The 16,923-nt window shown below is 39.2% G+C and overlaps 1 protein-coding gene across 1 annotated transcript; it reads right to left on the reverse strand.

Moving 5' to 3' along the window:
- Positions 1-483: 483 nt before the first annotated feature.
- LOC307251665 (myosin heavy chain, fast skeletal muscle-like) lies at positions 484-10,583 on the reverse strand (the record flags this gene model as incomplete). Its single annotated transcript, XM_080029049.1, has 39 exons — positions 484-504; positions 614-745; positions 867-962; positions 1,053-1,157; positions 1,244-1,414; positions 1,508-1,633; positions 1,723-1,926; positions 2,006-2,314; positions 2,495-2,619; positions 3,012-3,177; positions 3,303-3,486; positions 3,621-3,817; positions 3,902-4,020; positions 4,102-4,228; positions 4,333-4,722; positions 4,814-4,904; positions 5,002-5,147; positions 5,226-5,402; positions 5,481-5,723; positions 5,807-6,062; positions 6,144-6,280; positions 6,398-6,521; positions 6,605-6,722; positions 6,853-6,940; positions 7,046-7,116; positions 7,241-7,541; positions 7,641-7,811; positions 7,910-8,059; positions 8,336-8,454; positions 8,601-8,739; positions 8,861-8,964; positions 9,057-9,155; positions 9,237-9,300; positions 9,384-9,476; positions 9,594-9,693; positions 9,774-9,801; positions 9,897-10,053; positions 10,158-10,301; positions 10,377-10,583. 39 exons carry the CDS (start codon positions 10,581-10,583, stop codon positions 484-486), a joined length of 5,799 nt encoding a protein of 1,932 aa, XP_079885175.1.
- Between the last annotated feature and the right edge of the window lie 6,340 nt (positions 10,584-16,923).

Here is a 16,923-nt window from a genome sequence, read left to right on the forward strand (position 1 = left end):
AGCAAAGCAGAAGTGCTCACTATCACACATTTAGACAGATTTGTGAACAATGTTTGAGAGAAATGGTACAATTGTGTATCTGGAATTAATTTTAGATCTTTAAGTCCATCTCATGAAAAATGGGAGCAAAAACAAAAGTGTTGCGTTTATATTTTTGTTGAGTGTATATTACTGCTTTTATTAAATGATTAGTTCATCATTATCTTATGACTTGTATGGGACTTGTTAATGAGTGACTAACAAATTAACATAATAAATTAGGCTTTAAAAAGCCTTATAAATAACATCTTATGAATATGCTTATAATACTTTACAGAAAGGACCTTCATATAAATTGTTACAAAACTAACATTTGCTTATTTTTGAAGACACAATAAGATCAAAATGACACAAATAGCAATTTAAGATCAAATGCTTTTATTGCGTTATCATTCATTTCACATCATATTATATGATTAGAAACAACCCATTATCTGGAATGGTTTACTCAGCCGCCTCCTTTCCCTAAAACACACACAAATAACAAAGGGTTTGATTAGGTAATAAAATACATGTTAAGTACTTTTAAATTCAAAATATATTTTTCTGTGCCAAAACGCAGTTGTATATTTACCTTGCCAGAGTCACGGCTCTTTGCTCTCATTTTGTTGACCTGTGTTTCTGCAATGTCAGCGCGCTCCTCAGCCTCCTCTAGCTCATGCTGAACCTTCCTGCACTTGGAGAGATGAACATTGGCCTGCTCCTCCTGGAGTAAGATAGAAATGGACGTTTTTGATTATCCAAAAGATCCAAGGTCTTCTATGTGTATGTTAAATCTGACAAAACATCAAGTTTTTAGTGTTAAAAATGTATATGTTGTCCCTTACCGCCTCCTCAGAATGCCTCTTGTAGGCCTTAACCTTAAGCTGCAACTTGTCAACCAGATCCTGCAGCCTGGCAACGTTTTTCTTGTCCTCTTCAGTCTGTTATACAAATAAAATTTGCATGGTAAAATTTTCTCAATGATATACATGTAGTAGATGTTTACATGTTTAATCGTAATGTGGTTGTACCTGGTAGGTAAGCTCCTTCACTCTCCTCTCATATTTGCGGACACCCTTAATAGCATCTCCTCCACGTCTCTGCTCAGCCTCAATCTCGGCCTCCAGCTCACGCACCTATAGAACACAATAAAGACATAAGGTATCGAAACTTTTTCAAAGTCTTGCTTCAGCTGTACAAACTCTTATCATTCATTTCTTACCCTAGACTCAAGTTTCTGGAGCTGCTTCTTGCCACCCTTCATGGCCAGGTTCTCAGCCTCATCCAAGCGGTGCTGCAGGTCCTTAACAGCGACCTCCAGGTTCTTCTTCATCCTTTCCAAGTGAGAACTAGTATCTTGCTCCTTCTTCAGCTCCTCAGCCATCATAGCAGCCTAGAGGAAATAATGTTAATGAAAAATGTCTGGAAAAAGCAGCTCTCTTTCTTTTTGAAACTAAAATTAAGAACACATGGAATGTAAACCTACATCAGTGATAGCCTTCTTTGCCTTCTCCTCTGCATTCCTTGCTTCCTGAACAGTGTCATCCACTTCACCCTGGACCTGGACCAGGTCAGTCTCAAGCTTCTTCTTGGAGTTAAGAAGACTTGTGTTCTAAAAGATCAGAAATAAGTTAAGTTATCACTTGCCTGACAAATATTTAGATTTGTAAATAAGTGGAGAAATGTTGAAAAAGTGTTCACCTGGGAGTGCAGAAGTCCAACACGCTCACTTGCGTCCACCAGCTCCTGCTCAGCGATTTTGCGGCTTCTCTCTGTCTGTTCCAGAGCAGCTCTAAGTTCCTCAATCTCAGCTACCATGAGACCATTCCTACGATCCACCATAGCAGCTTGTTCTTTGAGATCCTCCTGTGCTCTGACAGCATCATCAAGGTGCAGTTGAGCATCCTAGTGAAAACATATCAAAATGAATGCCAACATTTATTTATACTGACCACTGTGTAACAACACCTGTGTCTTACAATACCTTCAGCTGTGCCTGGACATTCCTAAGCTGCTTCTGGGACTCAGCAGCCTGGCGGTTGGCGTGGCTAAGCTGAATCTCCATCTCATTCAGGTCTCCCTCCATCTTCTTTTTGATCCTCAGGGCATCGTTCCTGCTTCTGACCTCAGAATCCAGTGTGCTCTGCATTGAGTCAATCACCCTCTGGCTATTCCTCTTGATCTGCTCCATCTCCTCATCTTTTTCTGCCAGCTTCCTGTCTACCTCACCCTTAATCTGGTTGAGCTCAAGCTGGACACGCAGGATCTTAGACTCTTCGTGTTCCAGAGTTCCCTAATGATAAGAAAGAAAGAAAGAAAGAAAGAAAGAAAGAAAGAAAGAAAGAAAGAAAGAAAGAAAGAAAGAAAGAAAGAAAGAAAGAAGAGTCAGGTCGGCTGCACAGCGTTTATAATATGTTTGTCAATGATGGATTTATAATCGAATTATTTTTTTAAGATCTCCTCTTAAATGTACCTCAGCCTCTTCAAGAGCTGTCTGGATTTCAGACTTCTCTGTCTCCACTTGCTTTTTGGACTTCTCCAGCTCATGGATGCTCTTGCCAGTCTCACCGATCTGTTCAGTCAGATCTGAGATCTCCTCTGTAGAAAGATGCATGTGTTTTATGTTGTTAAGCCTTTATATGTGAAATATGGATGCTTCGTTCTAAAACATCCATTAAGTTAAGTTACTTTTATTAGTCAATGGTTACATTGAAATTTGTCTTTTCGCATATCCCCTCTCAAGTTACCACACTTCGGAGGTGGTCAGAGCGCAGGGTCAGCCGAAGTACAGCAGCCCTGGAGCATTTTGGGGTTAAGTGTCTTGCTCAAGGACACAATGGTAGAGATGGTGGGCACCGTAGACATAATACCAAACTGTCCGGTGCCGGGGATCGAACCAGCGACCTCATGGTTACTGGTCGGCCACCTTTCCTCTAGGCCATCCTACCACCACCATGTGTTGAATAGAATATAATGTCGCAAAAACTTACGCTGCAGGTTCTTGTTTTCCCGCTTCATTGTCTCCAGCTGATCCAGAGATTCTTCATAGGAGTTCTTCATTTTGAAGAGCTCAGTGCCAACAGAACGAGCCTCCTTCTGAGTTCCCTCAAGCTCTGCCTGACCCTCCTCAAACTTCTGTTTCCACTCTGCCAAGACCTGAAAACACCATTGATACAGATCAGTTGGTCATTTAGTAAATGGTAATATAAAAAACATATATAAATATGTACATATTATTGTATTGTTGCTATGGCTGGGACAAACAAAGTGAGTGTGTGTACCTTGTCAAAGTTCCTCTGCTTCTTGTCCAGGTTGGCAGCCAGAGCATTAGCCCTCTCCACATCAATCATGAGGTCCTCCACCTCACTTTGGAGCCTCTGTTTGGTTTTCTCCAGAGAAGCACATTTGGAATTGGTTGCCTCAATCTGCTCCTCAGCCTCCTGAAGGCGCTGGGCAAGCTTTTTCCTGTTTGAAAAGTTGCATTTGATCTCTTTGTGAAAAACTAGTACATGAATGAACTACAAATAATTACATATTTTTTAGATACAAGATTAACATTACAATCGGTCACGTCATTTAATGGTTTGAATTGTACTCACTTGGACTCCTCAAGCTCCTCAGTGCGCTGGATAGCATCAGTTTCATACTTAGTTCTCCACTGAGCCACCTCACTGTTGGCCTTTGACATCCCACGCTGCAGCTCAGCTTTGGCCTCCTGCTCCTCCTCAAACTGCTCTCTCAGCAGGTCACAGTCATGGCGGGCTGATTGCAGTCCATGGGCAAGAGCATTCTTGGCCTGGTGTAAGAAATCATTTTCAGTTTGCAAAGTTTCTAAATATCACACGTGCATTTGATTTGTACACAACTAGCTTTTTCTTACCTTAACCTCCTCTTCAATCTGTCTCTTCAGCTCTTCAATCTGCTGTGTGAAGGCCTGTTTGCCTCTGGTCAGCTGGGAGACAAGAGCTTCTTTCTCTTCAATTTGACGGCTGAACTCCCCTATTGTGAAAAAATGTCATGATACATTATTTTGTGTTATTTTGCTCAAATATACACTTCATCGACTGATTACTTATATACCATTTTCTGTCAGGAGACGTGCTTTCTGTCCACCAATGTCATTCATTTGACGAACATTTTCATCATTCTTGGTCTTCAGTTCGCTAAGTTGGTCCTCAAGAGTACGGCACATCTTTTCAAGATTTCCCTAATGAGGAAAACAGAGATCAGATCATGAAGTAATTTTTATAGAATTACCTTATTTTGCTTTTCTACTTTGGATTTTTTTTTAAACATTAATGTGATTTGTACCTTTGCTTTTGCAACAGCCTCCATGTTGCTGGAGAGGTCATCAATCTCCATCTTGTATTCACTCTTTTCCTTCTCAAGCTTCTGCTTGACACGCTGGAGGTTGTCGATCTGTTCTCCCAGCTCGGCAACGCTGTCAGCCTGCTTCTTGCGAAGAGCTGCAGCAGTAGCTTCATGCTGCAGAGTGGACTCCTCAAGGTCACGACGGAGCTTCTGGAATTCAGCTTCACGCTTCTTGTTCATCTCAATCTGAGCAGCAGTGGCACCGCCGGCCTCCTCAAGCCTCTCACTGATCTCTTCAAGTTCCCTGGAGAGGTCAGCTCTCTGCTTCTCAACCTTGGCACGAGCAGCACGCTCAGCCTCAATCTCTTCCTCCAGTTCCTCAATACGGGCCTGTTGAATGTAGGTGAGTTGCCTTTCAGTGAACTTTCGCTTCATAAACACAAAATAGATGAGGTATGTTTTATGTAAGACAATATGTCACCTGAAGCTCCTTGATCTTCTTCTGAAGCTGAGCACCCATTGACTGCTCATCCTCAATCTTGCTAAGGTACTGACTGATTTCAAAGTCCTTCCTGTGAGATTAATAGATAGAGTTCATGGTAAGAGTTCAAGCAGTGGAACACCTCATTCAAAAGACAGGTTTTTGTTAAAATTCACAAAGAAACTTACTTTTTAATTTTCTCATCAGACTGCTGCTTGTCATTCTCAAGATCCATGATGCTTTCCTGGGCCAGTTTCAGGTCCCCCTCAAGCTTCCTCTTGGATCTCTCAAGGTCCATACGCAGCTTCTTCTCTTGCTCCAGAGAACCCTCAAGCTGAACATTCATATAAGTTATAAGTTATGCTCATGAAGAATTTTGCTTTGCCACTCGAAAGTGAATTTGTAAACTTACATCATCCACTTGCTGTTCAAGCTTGGTCTTTGCTTTGGTCAGAGTGTTGACTTTGTCTTCCTCTGCCTGAAGGTCATCAAGAGTCTGCTGATGAGCCTCCTGAAGGGCTTTCTTTTCTTTAGTCAGCTTAGCCAGGCTCTCATCCTGAGAGGCCATCTCCTCGGTCAGGTTCTTCACCTATGTTTTTCAGAAAGATGTTAAATAGTAATACTCTAATGTTACTTGACCTGCAATATAATATTCATATTTTCAAACCTTGTTCTCAGTGGCATGTTTCTCCTTTTCCACTTTAGCCAAGGTAAGCTCCAGGTCATCAATATCTTTCTTGAGCTCAGAGCATTCATCCTCCAGCTTTCTCTTCTTGGCAGTGAGCTCTGCATTGATTTCTTCTTCGTCCTCCAGTCTCTCGGTTGTCTCTTTGAGTTTGGCCTCCAACTGAATCTTACTCTTGATAAGTCCTTCACATCTCTCCTCGGCATCTGACAGATTCTCTCCTTCCTAATTCATTTCATGAAAATAGAGGTTAACAATCAATTCTGAAAAACTTAAAAAGGTAAAACAGTCAGTTGATGTCTACTTACAGATGCTACTTGCAGCGACAAATCATTCTTTTCCTGCAAGAGGGACACCAGCTTCTCCTCCAGTTCCTTCTTCTTGGCTAAAGCAGCAGCCAGGTCTGTTGTCATTTTTTCATAGTTCTCCTTCATGCTAGCAAGCTCCTTTTCAGTTTCAGCAGACTGCAGCAGAGGCTTGATCTTGTAGTACACCTTCATCCATGGCCAGTGTTTCACATTCATGAATGAGCGGATGTTGTACTGGATTGTAAAGACAGCTTCCCTGTGGAGAAGAAGTTGCTGTTATGGAAGTGTTGTTTGTAATTTCCGTACCTTTATTCAGAATTGATTGTTTTTAACATGCCTCCTCTCCATCATCTTCACAAATTCTGTTCTCATGAGATAACCACGAGCCAGAGCCTGAGTCATTCCGACCAGAGATGATAGCTTTTCATCTCTCATCTCCTCAAGCAGACCCAGTAGTCCGGCCTTGAAGAACACCTGAATGATGAAATACAATTGAATTAATACAGGATGAATTACATAGTGAATACCCTCTGAAACAAACAAATTCCATACCAACTCACGTAAGTAACATACGTAAAGCAAGGTTCTTACCTTGGTGTGTCCGAATTTGTACTCATCATGAGGAACATCGATGGACCCAAGCAGCTTCTCTGAAGCCTTCTTGTTGTCAATGAACTGGCCCTCAGGGATGACACTGGCATTCAGCACCTTGTACCTTTTTAATGAGAGTAAATGGTCAGTGAGAAAATTTTATTTTAATACTCTACATCAAACTTCTGTTAAAATAGACACTGTTACCTCTGCTTAAAGTCAGCATAGAGGATTCTGCTTGGGAAACCTTTTGTGCAGATTCTGATACCCTCCAGCACACCATTACACCTGAGCTGGTGGATAACCAGGAAGTTCTCCATCAATCCTATACAAATGACATTTCTTAATTACATTTTTCAAATAATTAGTAAGTCTCCTTGTTGGAGCAGCACACAGTAAAATAAAACATATCAACAACACTAACACATCTGTAATACATTACGTTCTCTATGTACCTGGAGTCTTTGACTCATTGGGAATCAGGCAGCGCACAAAGTGAGGATGGGTGCTCCTCAAATTAGTCATCAGCTTGCCCAAGTTCTCCTGTAGATCCAAAATGGTAACTCGTGTCAAAAAGTGCAACAATTGTGAGTTTTGGTATATACTGAGATATGATTTGATACTATAATGTACAGTGTCAAACATTACCCTAAACTGCGAAGACACAGTCTGCATGGAACCACCCTTCTTCTTGCCTCCCTTCTTTGCACCGCCAGTCTCTGTTGACGATTTTAAGTAGACATGTATTGTTAGAACAATAAATACAATTTACATGAACACATGCTGCTCTTATAAACATATACATTGAACGTATGTTTTAGTTTGCTAAAGTCAATATCATACCCTCAACAACAGGAGGATACAGACTGGCCAGCAGTTTAACTGGGGACTTCTGGAACAGCTGGATAACGGAATCGTTCAGTGGATCCTTGTTCTTGTCCAGCCAGCCAGCGATATTGTAGTCCACGGTACCAGCATAGTGCACCAGGGAGAAGTGGGCCTCAGCCTTGCCCTTTTTTGGCTTTGGTTTCTCAAATGCTATGTTCTTTCCAAGATGCTGGTCATACAGCTTGTTCTTGAAGGATGTATCTGAGGCCTTGGGGAACATGCACTCCTCTTCAAGGATGGAGAAGATGCCCATGGGCTTGAAAAAAGCAGGAAGAGGTATGTCATTAAATGCTAGATGTTGCCTAATTTAGACCAACAGAACAAATACATTTAATTTCAAAAATGTAATCATTACCTTTTCAATCAGCTCAATACAGGCAGCTAAGTCCATGCCAAAGTCAATGAAATCCCAGATAATACCCTCCTTCTTGTACTCCTCTTGCTCCAGTACAAACATGGTGTGGTTGAAGAATTGTTGCAGTTTCTCATTGGTGAAGTTGATGCACAGCTGCTCCATGGTGTTGAACTGTGAGGGGACAAATAATCAATATAATATCTTCCACACCACAATATTTATTCTGAAATCAAAGGTTTAAGCTGCTGATTGTTTTAAATGAATCTTACATCAAAGATTTCAAAGCCAGCAATATCCAGCACACCAATGTAGTACTGTCTTGCTTGTTTAGTGTCCAGCTGCTGGTTGATACGAATGACCATCCACAAGAACATCTTCTCATAGATAGACTTGGCCAGGGCAGGCACTGAGTTCATCACCTGAAGAAAAAACAAAGAAAAAAAATGATTTGATTCATTCAGATATTTTGTAAAATTATGGATTGCTGGTATTTTTGAACTACTTCCAGTGAGATAAGACAAAAGAATCAAGGAAAATACTTTCATACTTTACTCAATGTTATTTGTTAAACAAATATAAAAGTAGAGCTAATTCACAGGCGGCATCTGATGTTACTAAACAAAGAGGGATTACACATCTCAGTTTTCTTTTACTTAAAGTTAAAATGTTTTTTTTAAACAGTATATCTTGAATACCTGAGGTACAGTCTGTCCCTTGGTGACAAACTCATTTCCGACCTTCACTCTGGGGAAGCAATAAGCCTTCAGCATGTCAGCGGAGTTCAGACCCAGCAAGTAAGCAACCTTGTCAGCATCTGAAAATATTTCAGAGATTTTCAGTAAATACATACAGTATGTGACAGTGATTGTCCATCATGACAGATACCTTAGTGACTAGGACATGTATTAGGCCTACTGTTGTTTCTAAGCTATGCACTTTGAGCTAACATGAAATTCTCACCCTCTGTGCCATCAGGCTCAGCCTGCTCCTCACGTTGCTTCTGCTTGAACTTCATGTTACCATGGTGAAGAATAGCACCTGTCATCTTGTAGATGCTGTTCTTCTCTTCATGAGTGAAGCCCAGGATATCAATAGCGTTCTATTTTCAAAGGAGTTGTCCACACAATAATCAATTAAAAAACTTATTTTACAAGAGCAGTTCTGATGTTGCATTTACTGCTCATAATAAATGCCAATATTTTGAATTGAAGTTCACTCACATCAGTGGCATCCAGCTCTTCTTTGTCATCAATGCTCTTCACGGTGATTTGACCCATGCTACACATGGGGAAGTCGTAGGGGTTGGTTGTGAGGAGGGACATTTCTGGAGATCAGAGAATTGTGAAAAATTCAATGCATTGTCATGTATACAAATTAAATAAGAAAAAAACATTGTGCATATACTCAATCTTTTACCAACTATCTCAGGTTTGTGGCCGGTCATCAACTGGAAGAAGATGTGATAGCCTCTTTCTTGCTCAAGCTGGTATGTCACTCTAGACTTCTCCAGCAGATCTACAAACATTGTTCATTCGTCACAGCCTGCCCAACTCACAGTTAAAGACATTTGTATGCTCTCTGAGGATTGTTACTTACATGTCTCAATATCAGCACTAGCCAGTTTGCCAGTTTTGCCGAAATGGATTCTGATGAATTTACCCTGTTTGGAACATAGGAATATTTAATGTCACGGCACATTTGGAATTTCTATAGTATATGTTATAAAAATCCCTCCGTACTTACAAAACGAGAAGAGTTGTCATTCCTCACAGTTTTGGCATTACCATAGGACTCCAGCAGGGGATTGGCTGCAATAATCTGATCCTCCAGTGACCCCTGTAATTTAAATAGAGAATTGATACCAGAAAATTACTATTATTATAATTATTTTCCATTGAAAGATATCTCGTTCAAATAAGACTGAATTATACTCATACAATAACATAATCACACCTTTGACTCGTCCCTCTTCTGTCCGCCTGCTACTGAGATTGTTGCAAAGTACTGGATGACACGCTTGGTGTTCACAGTCTTTCCAGCACCAGATTCTCCACTGGGGATAGACATAGACTTATGAGAATTTATTCAAAGTATTTAATCAATGTAAACAAAGTCAACAAATGTGAAACTTACGTGATCAAGACAGACTGGTTCTCCCTATCTGTTAGAAATAAAAACAATGGAATTTACTATGTTTTTCTTGCAAGTGAAACCTGATAAAATGGTAATTTGTATATTAGAGTTGTTATAACTTACCAGCAGCCATGAACTGATAAGCGTTGTCAGAGACAGAGAAGATGTGGGGTGGAGCCTCCACACGCTTCTTGCCTCTATAGGCATTTACAACCTCACTATCGTACACTGGGAGCCATTTGTAGGGGTTCACAGTGGCACAGAACAGCCCAGAGTAGGTCTGAAAGTAACCATAGAGATTCAACAGTTAACTTTAAGATTCATACAAGTACAAGTGTAGCCATTTTCAGCATTTCTCTTTTCTCATTAGGCAGATTGTCTTACGTAGATCATCCATGCTGCATAACGCTCTTTGAGGTTATACAGCACAGAGGCTTCATTGAGATGGGTCATCATGGCCATGTCCTCAATTTTGTCGTACTTGGGAGGGTTCATTGGAGTGACCTGTTCTTCTTTAACTACCACCTCCTGCAACAAGACATTTGTCACGATGAGAACTGATCATAAAACATTCCTAGATTACTTTTACTTTATGATACTAACCTCCTGAGTGGTCAAGACTTTGACAGTGACTTTGCCACCATCCCTCTTGAGTATTTGTCCTTTCAAGTACAACTCCGCCTTATCTTCCACATAGCAGGCAGTCTTGGCGTCAAAAGGCGAGGCTTGAGCCTCAATTCTCTCCCTCTCTGGCTTACGGAGGTAAATGGCAGCTTTGCCATAAGCCTCCATCTCAGCGTCAGTACTCATGGTTGCTTGTTATTTCTGTAAGGTAATTGCAAATTTGAGTATTCTTATTCATCTTTTTTTAAACTAATAACTTCAAGTCACATTATACTAAAATAACTAAGTTAAACTGAATAATAGATATTAACAAACAAATCTATCTATCTATCTATCTATCTATCTATCTATCTATCTATCTATCTATCTATCTATCTATCTATCTATCTATCTATCTATCTATCTATCTATCTATCTATCCATCCATCCATCCATCCATCCATCCATCCATCCATCCATCCATCCATCCATCCATCCATCCATCCATCCATCCATCCATCCATCCATCCATCCATCCATCCATCCATCCATCCATCTATCTATCTATCTATCTATCTATCTATCTATCTATCTATCTATCTATCTATCTATCTATCTATCTATCTATCTATCTATCTATCTATCTATCTATCTATCTATCTATCTATCTATCTATCTATCTATCTATCTATCTATCTATCTATCTATCTATCTATCTATCTATCTATCTATCTATCTATCTATCTATCTATCTATCTATCTATCTATCTATCTATCTATCTATCTATCTATCTATCTATCTATCTATCTATCTATCTATCTATCTATCTATCTATCTATCTATCTATCTATCCATCCATCTATGTATACATCTAACTGATGTTCCTGCTTCATTACAAAGACTTAACATTAGCCCATTCTAAATATTCTCTAGACTGCGTTGATAGTAATAAGATGAACAATAACCAGGCAAATAACAAGTAAATGAAATGTTTCACATAAAGTATAAACAAATCTAAGACAGTTAAAAGAGGTTCATACCTGAGCCTCTCTCTGTGAAAAATCTTTTATATTCCTCAATCCTGTTGAACAAATAATCCATATATTCAGATATTGGTTAAAGTTTGGCACGATGTACTTTATAAATATAGTAATTACTTCATATTTTAAACAAATTCCTCAAATAGTGATAACTTTGAAAATCTCCAGATAACATGAAACACACACTTACCACAAGCTGGGGTAACCTACGGTCCTCACACACTGCTCTGGCCGGCTGCCACACTGACACAGCTTTGGCTCCCTTTATATGATCTGGCTTGCTTATGCAGCATGAGCTAAATATGGAACCAAATGTCAAACATGGTGTGGATTACTACACACTTTTTTTTTACATGATTTCTAATTTAAATCATTTATATTTAAGCTTCTCCAAATTGCCCATGTCCCAGCAGGGTTCAACGTAATATTTTTTTATCAACTTCAGTCATTCTTAATTGGTTGTATACAGTTACCTCATCTCTAAAAGAGAAGATACCTAACATAGTGAGTGCCACGCTGACAGATCTTTGGCTTTCTTTTCATGATCTGGCTTCCTTATGCAGCATGAGTTAAATATGGAACCAAATGTCAAACGTGGTGTGGATACCTAAGATCATTTGACATCTGTTTAATCGAGTGTTGTTAAAACTTCAATCTGACATTTTGTATTTCAGTCATGAATTTCCATTTCCTTTTTTTTTTGTTCCATGATTTATAATAGTAGAACATAAATCATTTATATTACACTTCACCAAATTGCCCATGTCCCAGCAGGGTTTGACGTAATATTTTTTCCCAACTTGGCCAGTAGATAAGCTTTTTACTAGCCCCTTGTATATTTTCACTGGCCTGAGAGCCAAAAAATTAAATAAAAATCTGAATTTTCGTGATTAGTTATTAAGTACAATATTTGAATTTCCCCTTAAATTTGGTTGTTTCAGATCCCAGTGACACATCTTTTGCTCCTTTTATTTAATCCGGCTTGCTTATGCAGCACAGTTAAAATGTAACCCAAGGCGATATGTGGTGTGGATAACTAAATCATTTGGCATCTGTGTAATGAAGTGTTGATGGTACTTAATTCACTATGCAAACATGTCTGTACATTACTGAACTGCCAGCAAGTGACTGCAAACCTACTAGTTTCACTACTCATCCACAACACTGCAAACACAAATTGGTCAAATTCATAAAAATGACAAAAGGTGAAACATTGCTTCACCCTCGGTGTGAACACACAAACTAAACTTATTTGATTGTTATGAAAAATGTTCAGTAAACAGCTACTAGCTACAGACAGAGCAGACAGATTGGTCAGTCATTTTTTATTGGTTGTAACCTCATCTCTAAAAGAGAACATACCTAACATGTACATAGTGCCACGCTGACACATATTTGGCTCCCTTTTTATGATCTGGCTTGCTTATGCAGCATGAGTTAAATATGGAACCAAATGTCAAACGTGGTTTGGATAACTAAAATCATTTGACATCAGTTTAATCGAGTGTTGTTGGCACTTCATTCTGACATTTTGGATTCCAGTGTTGAAGTTCCATTTTTTTTTTTTTTTTTACATGATTTATAATTGTAGAACATAAATCATTTATATTTAAACTTCGCCAAATTGCCCATGTCCCAGCAGGGTTTAACGTAATGTTCTTTCACATCTTGGCCAGTAGATAATCTTTTTACTAGCCCCTTGTATATTTTCACTGGCCTGAGAGCCAAAAAATTAAATAAAAATCTGAATTTTCGTGATTAGTTATTAAGTACAGTATTTGAATTTCCCCTTAAATTTGGTTGTTTCCTATCCCAGTGACACGTCTTTTGCTCCTTTTATTTAATCCGGCTTGCTTATGCAGCACAGTTAAAATGTAACCCAAGGCGATATGTGGTGTGGATAACTAAATAATTTGACATCTGTGTAATGAAGTGTTGATGGTACTTAATTCACTATGCAAACATGTCTGTATAGTACTGAACTGCCAGCAAGTGACTGCAAACCTACTAGTTTCACTACTCATCCACAACACTGCAAACACAAATTGGTCAAATTCATAAAAATTACAAAAGGTGAAACATTGCTTCATCTTCAGTGTGAACACACAAACTAAACTTATTTGATTGTTGTGAAAAATGTTCAGTAAACAGCTACTAGCTACAGACAGAGCAGACAGATTGGTCAGTCATTTTTTATTGGTTGTAACCTCATCTCTAAAAGAGAACATACCTAACATGTACATAGTGCCACGCTGACAGATCTTTGGCTCCCTTTATATAATCTGGCTTGCTTATGCAGCATGAGTTAAATATGGAACCAAATGTCAAACATGGTGTGGATAACTAAAATCATTTGACATCAGTTTAATCGAGTGTTGTTGGCACTTCATTCTGACATTTTGGATTTCAGTGTTGAAGTTCCATTTCTTTTTTTTTTTACATGATTTATAATTGTAGAACATAAATCATTTACATTTAAACTTCTCCAAATTGCCCATGTCCCAGCAGGGTTTGACGTAATGTTTTTTCACAACTTGGCCAGTAGACAAGCTTTTTACTAGCCCCTTGTATATTTTCACTGGCCTGAGAGCCAAAAAATAAAAACATTTTCTAAATTTTCGTGATTAATTATTAAGTACAGTATTTGAATTTCCCTTTAAATTTGTTTTTTTTCATATCCCAGTGACACGTCTTTTGCTCCTTTTATTTAATCCGGCTTGCTTATGCAGCACAGTTAAAATGTAACCCAAGGCGATATGTGGTGTCGATAACTAAATCATTTGACATCTGTGTAATGAAGTGTTGATGGTACTTAATTCACTATGCAAACATGTCTTTATAGTACTGAACTGCCAGCAAGTGACTGCAAACCTACTAGTTTCACTACTCATCCACAACACTGCAAACACAAATTGGCCAAATTCATAAAAATGACAAAAGGTGAAACATTGCTTCACCCTCGGTGTGAACACATAAACTAAACTTATTTGATTGTTATGAAAAATGTTCAGTAAACAGCTACTAGCTACAGACAGAGCAGACAGATTGGTCAGTCATTCTTTATTTGTTGTAACGTCATCTCTAAAAGAGAAAATACCTAACATGTGCATAGTGCCACGCTGACACATCTTTGGCTCCCTTTATATAATCTGGCTTGCTTATGCAGCATGAGTTAAATATGGAACCAAATGTCAAACATGGTGTGGAAAACTAAAATCATTTGACATTGATTGATTGATTGATTCTTTTTAATGACCACACAGCCAGGCTGGTGGAATTTGTTATCAGTACAGCTTGGTACAGGTTCCAACTTACAAAACATCTGTTTAATCGAGTGTTGTTAGCACTTCATTCTGACATTTTGGATTTCAGTGTTGAAGTTCCATTTCCTGCTTTCCATTAAATGAAAGCAATTATATATATTTCACATTTATACTTGTAGAACATATTTATATTAATACTTCTCCAAATTGCCCATTTCCCAGTGGCCCTGGTTGTAAAACTGTGTTAACATAAAATAATGTTTAAGCTGCACTTTTCAGTTGTCTGTCTGATGCACAGAATAGAACAAAAATGCTTTTATTTTCATCAAAACAGATACTGATGCATGCACACAATTCAGTTGTGCTAGTGCTTTATGAGCCTAACCACAACCCCAGGAAATGTACATGACTTAATTTACATCCAAGTGTTAGTTTCATGCTTGGCTAGAGGAATTGGCAAGGTTTCCCTCAAGCTGAAGGAGGAGATCACCGGCTGAGACGCTGATATTTTCAGTCTACAGGTCTTGTTGTGATAAGTGAACATGATGCAACTTTTTACTTGTGCATATGATTGTTAAGGGGATGATACATTTGTATTTCTTTTTGTCATAAGGAAAAGTAGGATATTTTTAATGGAACAGAATAGAATGTGAATGTTCAACAGGTTAAAGCTGATAGAAGGGGAAAGACTATATGGCCATAGGAAGGAGTAGAGGGAGGGGGCTACCGGGTTCCCCCGTGCAGCTGTTCCTTTTTCACTACTCCCTCTCCAGACCCCGGAATTCCACTGGCTGCGGGTGAGGTCTCCAACGGTTTTGCTCCGTGCGCCCACGTCTGTAAACACCATGGTAAACACCCACCGGCTCCGTTTTCAAAGCAGGCATGGCCAGCTCCGCTGAACAGCTGGAGTAGCGAGACAGAGGAGTTCCCACGTCGATAAAAGTGACGGGCGATCGCTCTTGATAATATGATTCTCCTATATGGTATTTACACAACAACGAACGCACGGAAGGTTATTGTTCCCATCCGAACGAGTAAAAGAACAGTGGACATGCTTGTATGTGTCTCTGTTTTGAGATTGTTACCTGCAGTGAACACCGAGTGTCTTATTTTGAAAATTAACCGGAGGTGTTATTGTTTTGTCGGTGTCTGTGTTCCTGTCTATCTCGATGTGTTCTATGCTAAATTGATGTGGTGAGCTCCGCCGGAATCCAGCAAAAATAGAAGCAGTGCGTATTTCACCGGACAGCTGGAGCAGCAGCTGAGCAGAGAGACGGTGCAGCGGAGATGGTGGACGCTCACGCACTAGCCCCTTTACACAGCCAGTGAAAGCCGGGAATATGCTGGAATTTCGGCCCTACGCCCTGCTGTATAAATGCAGCCTTTGCGGACATTAACCTCTTAAACCCTAGGCCTCCGGCTCAGAATTCCGCTCGAAAATGACATGGCCATATTGAATAGAGTATATCTCTGCAACTACTCTATATGAATAATCTTGGTATCATAATAAAGGTAACACTTGTTAGATTGCTGAGAAGGTCTAAGCATAAGTATACAGGTGAAACTCGAAAAATTAGAATATCGTGCAAAAGTTCATTTATTTCAGTAATTCAACCTAAATGGTGAAACTAATATATTATATAGACTCATTACATTCAAAGTGAGATATTTCAAGCCTTTATTTCTTATAATTGTGATTATTATGGCTTACAGCTTATGAAAACCCCAAATTCAAAATCTCAGAAAATTAGAATATTACATCAAATCAATAAAAAAAATATTTTAAATACAGAAATGTCCGCCCTCTAGAAAGTATAATAATGCATATGTACTAAGTACTTGGTTTGATAGAGTCCTTCAGCTCGTCTGTATTGTTGGGTCTGGTGTGTCTCATCTGCCTCTTAACAATACTCCATAGTTTCTCTATTGGATTCAGGTCAGGAGAGTTGTCTGGCCAATCAACACAGTAATACCATGGTCAGTCAACCAGTTACTTGTGGTTTTGGCACTGTGTGGACAGGTGTCAAGTCTTGCTGGAAAAAGTAATTCAGCATCTCCATAAAGCTTGTCAACAGACAGGAGCATGAAGTGCTCTAAAATCTCCTGGTAGACAGCTGTGGTGACTTTGGACTTGATAACAAAGTGGACCAACACCATCAGATGACATGGTGACTCAAATCATCACTGACTGTTGAAACTTGACAGTGGTCTTCAAGCCCCTTGGATTGTGTGCCTCTCCACTC

Source organism: Ammodytes marinus (genome assembly GCF_949987685.1).
Source record: "Ammodytes marinus genome assembly, chromosome: 6".
NCBI classification, from domain to species: Eukaryota; Metazoa; Chordata; class Actinopteri; order Uranoscopiformes; family Ammodytidae; genus Ammodytes; species Ammodytes marinus.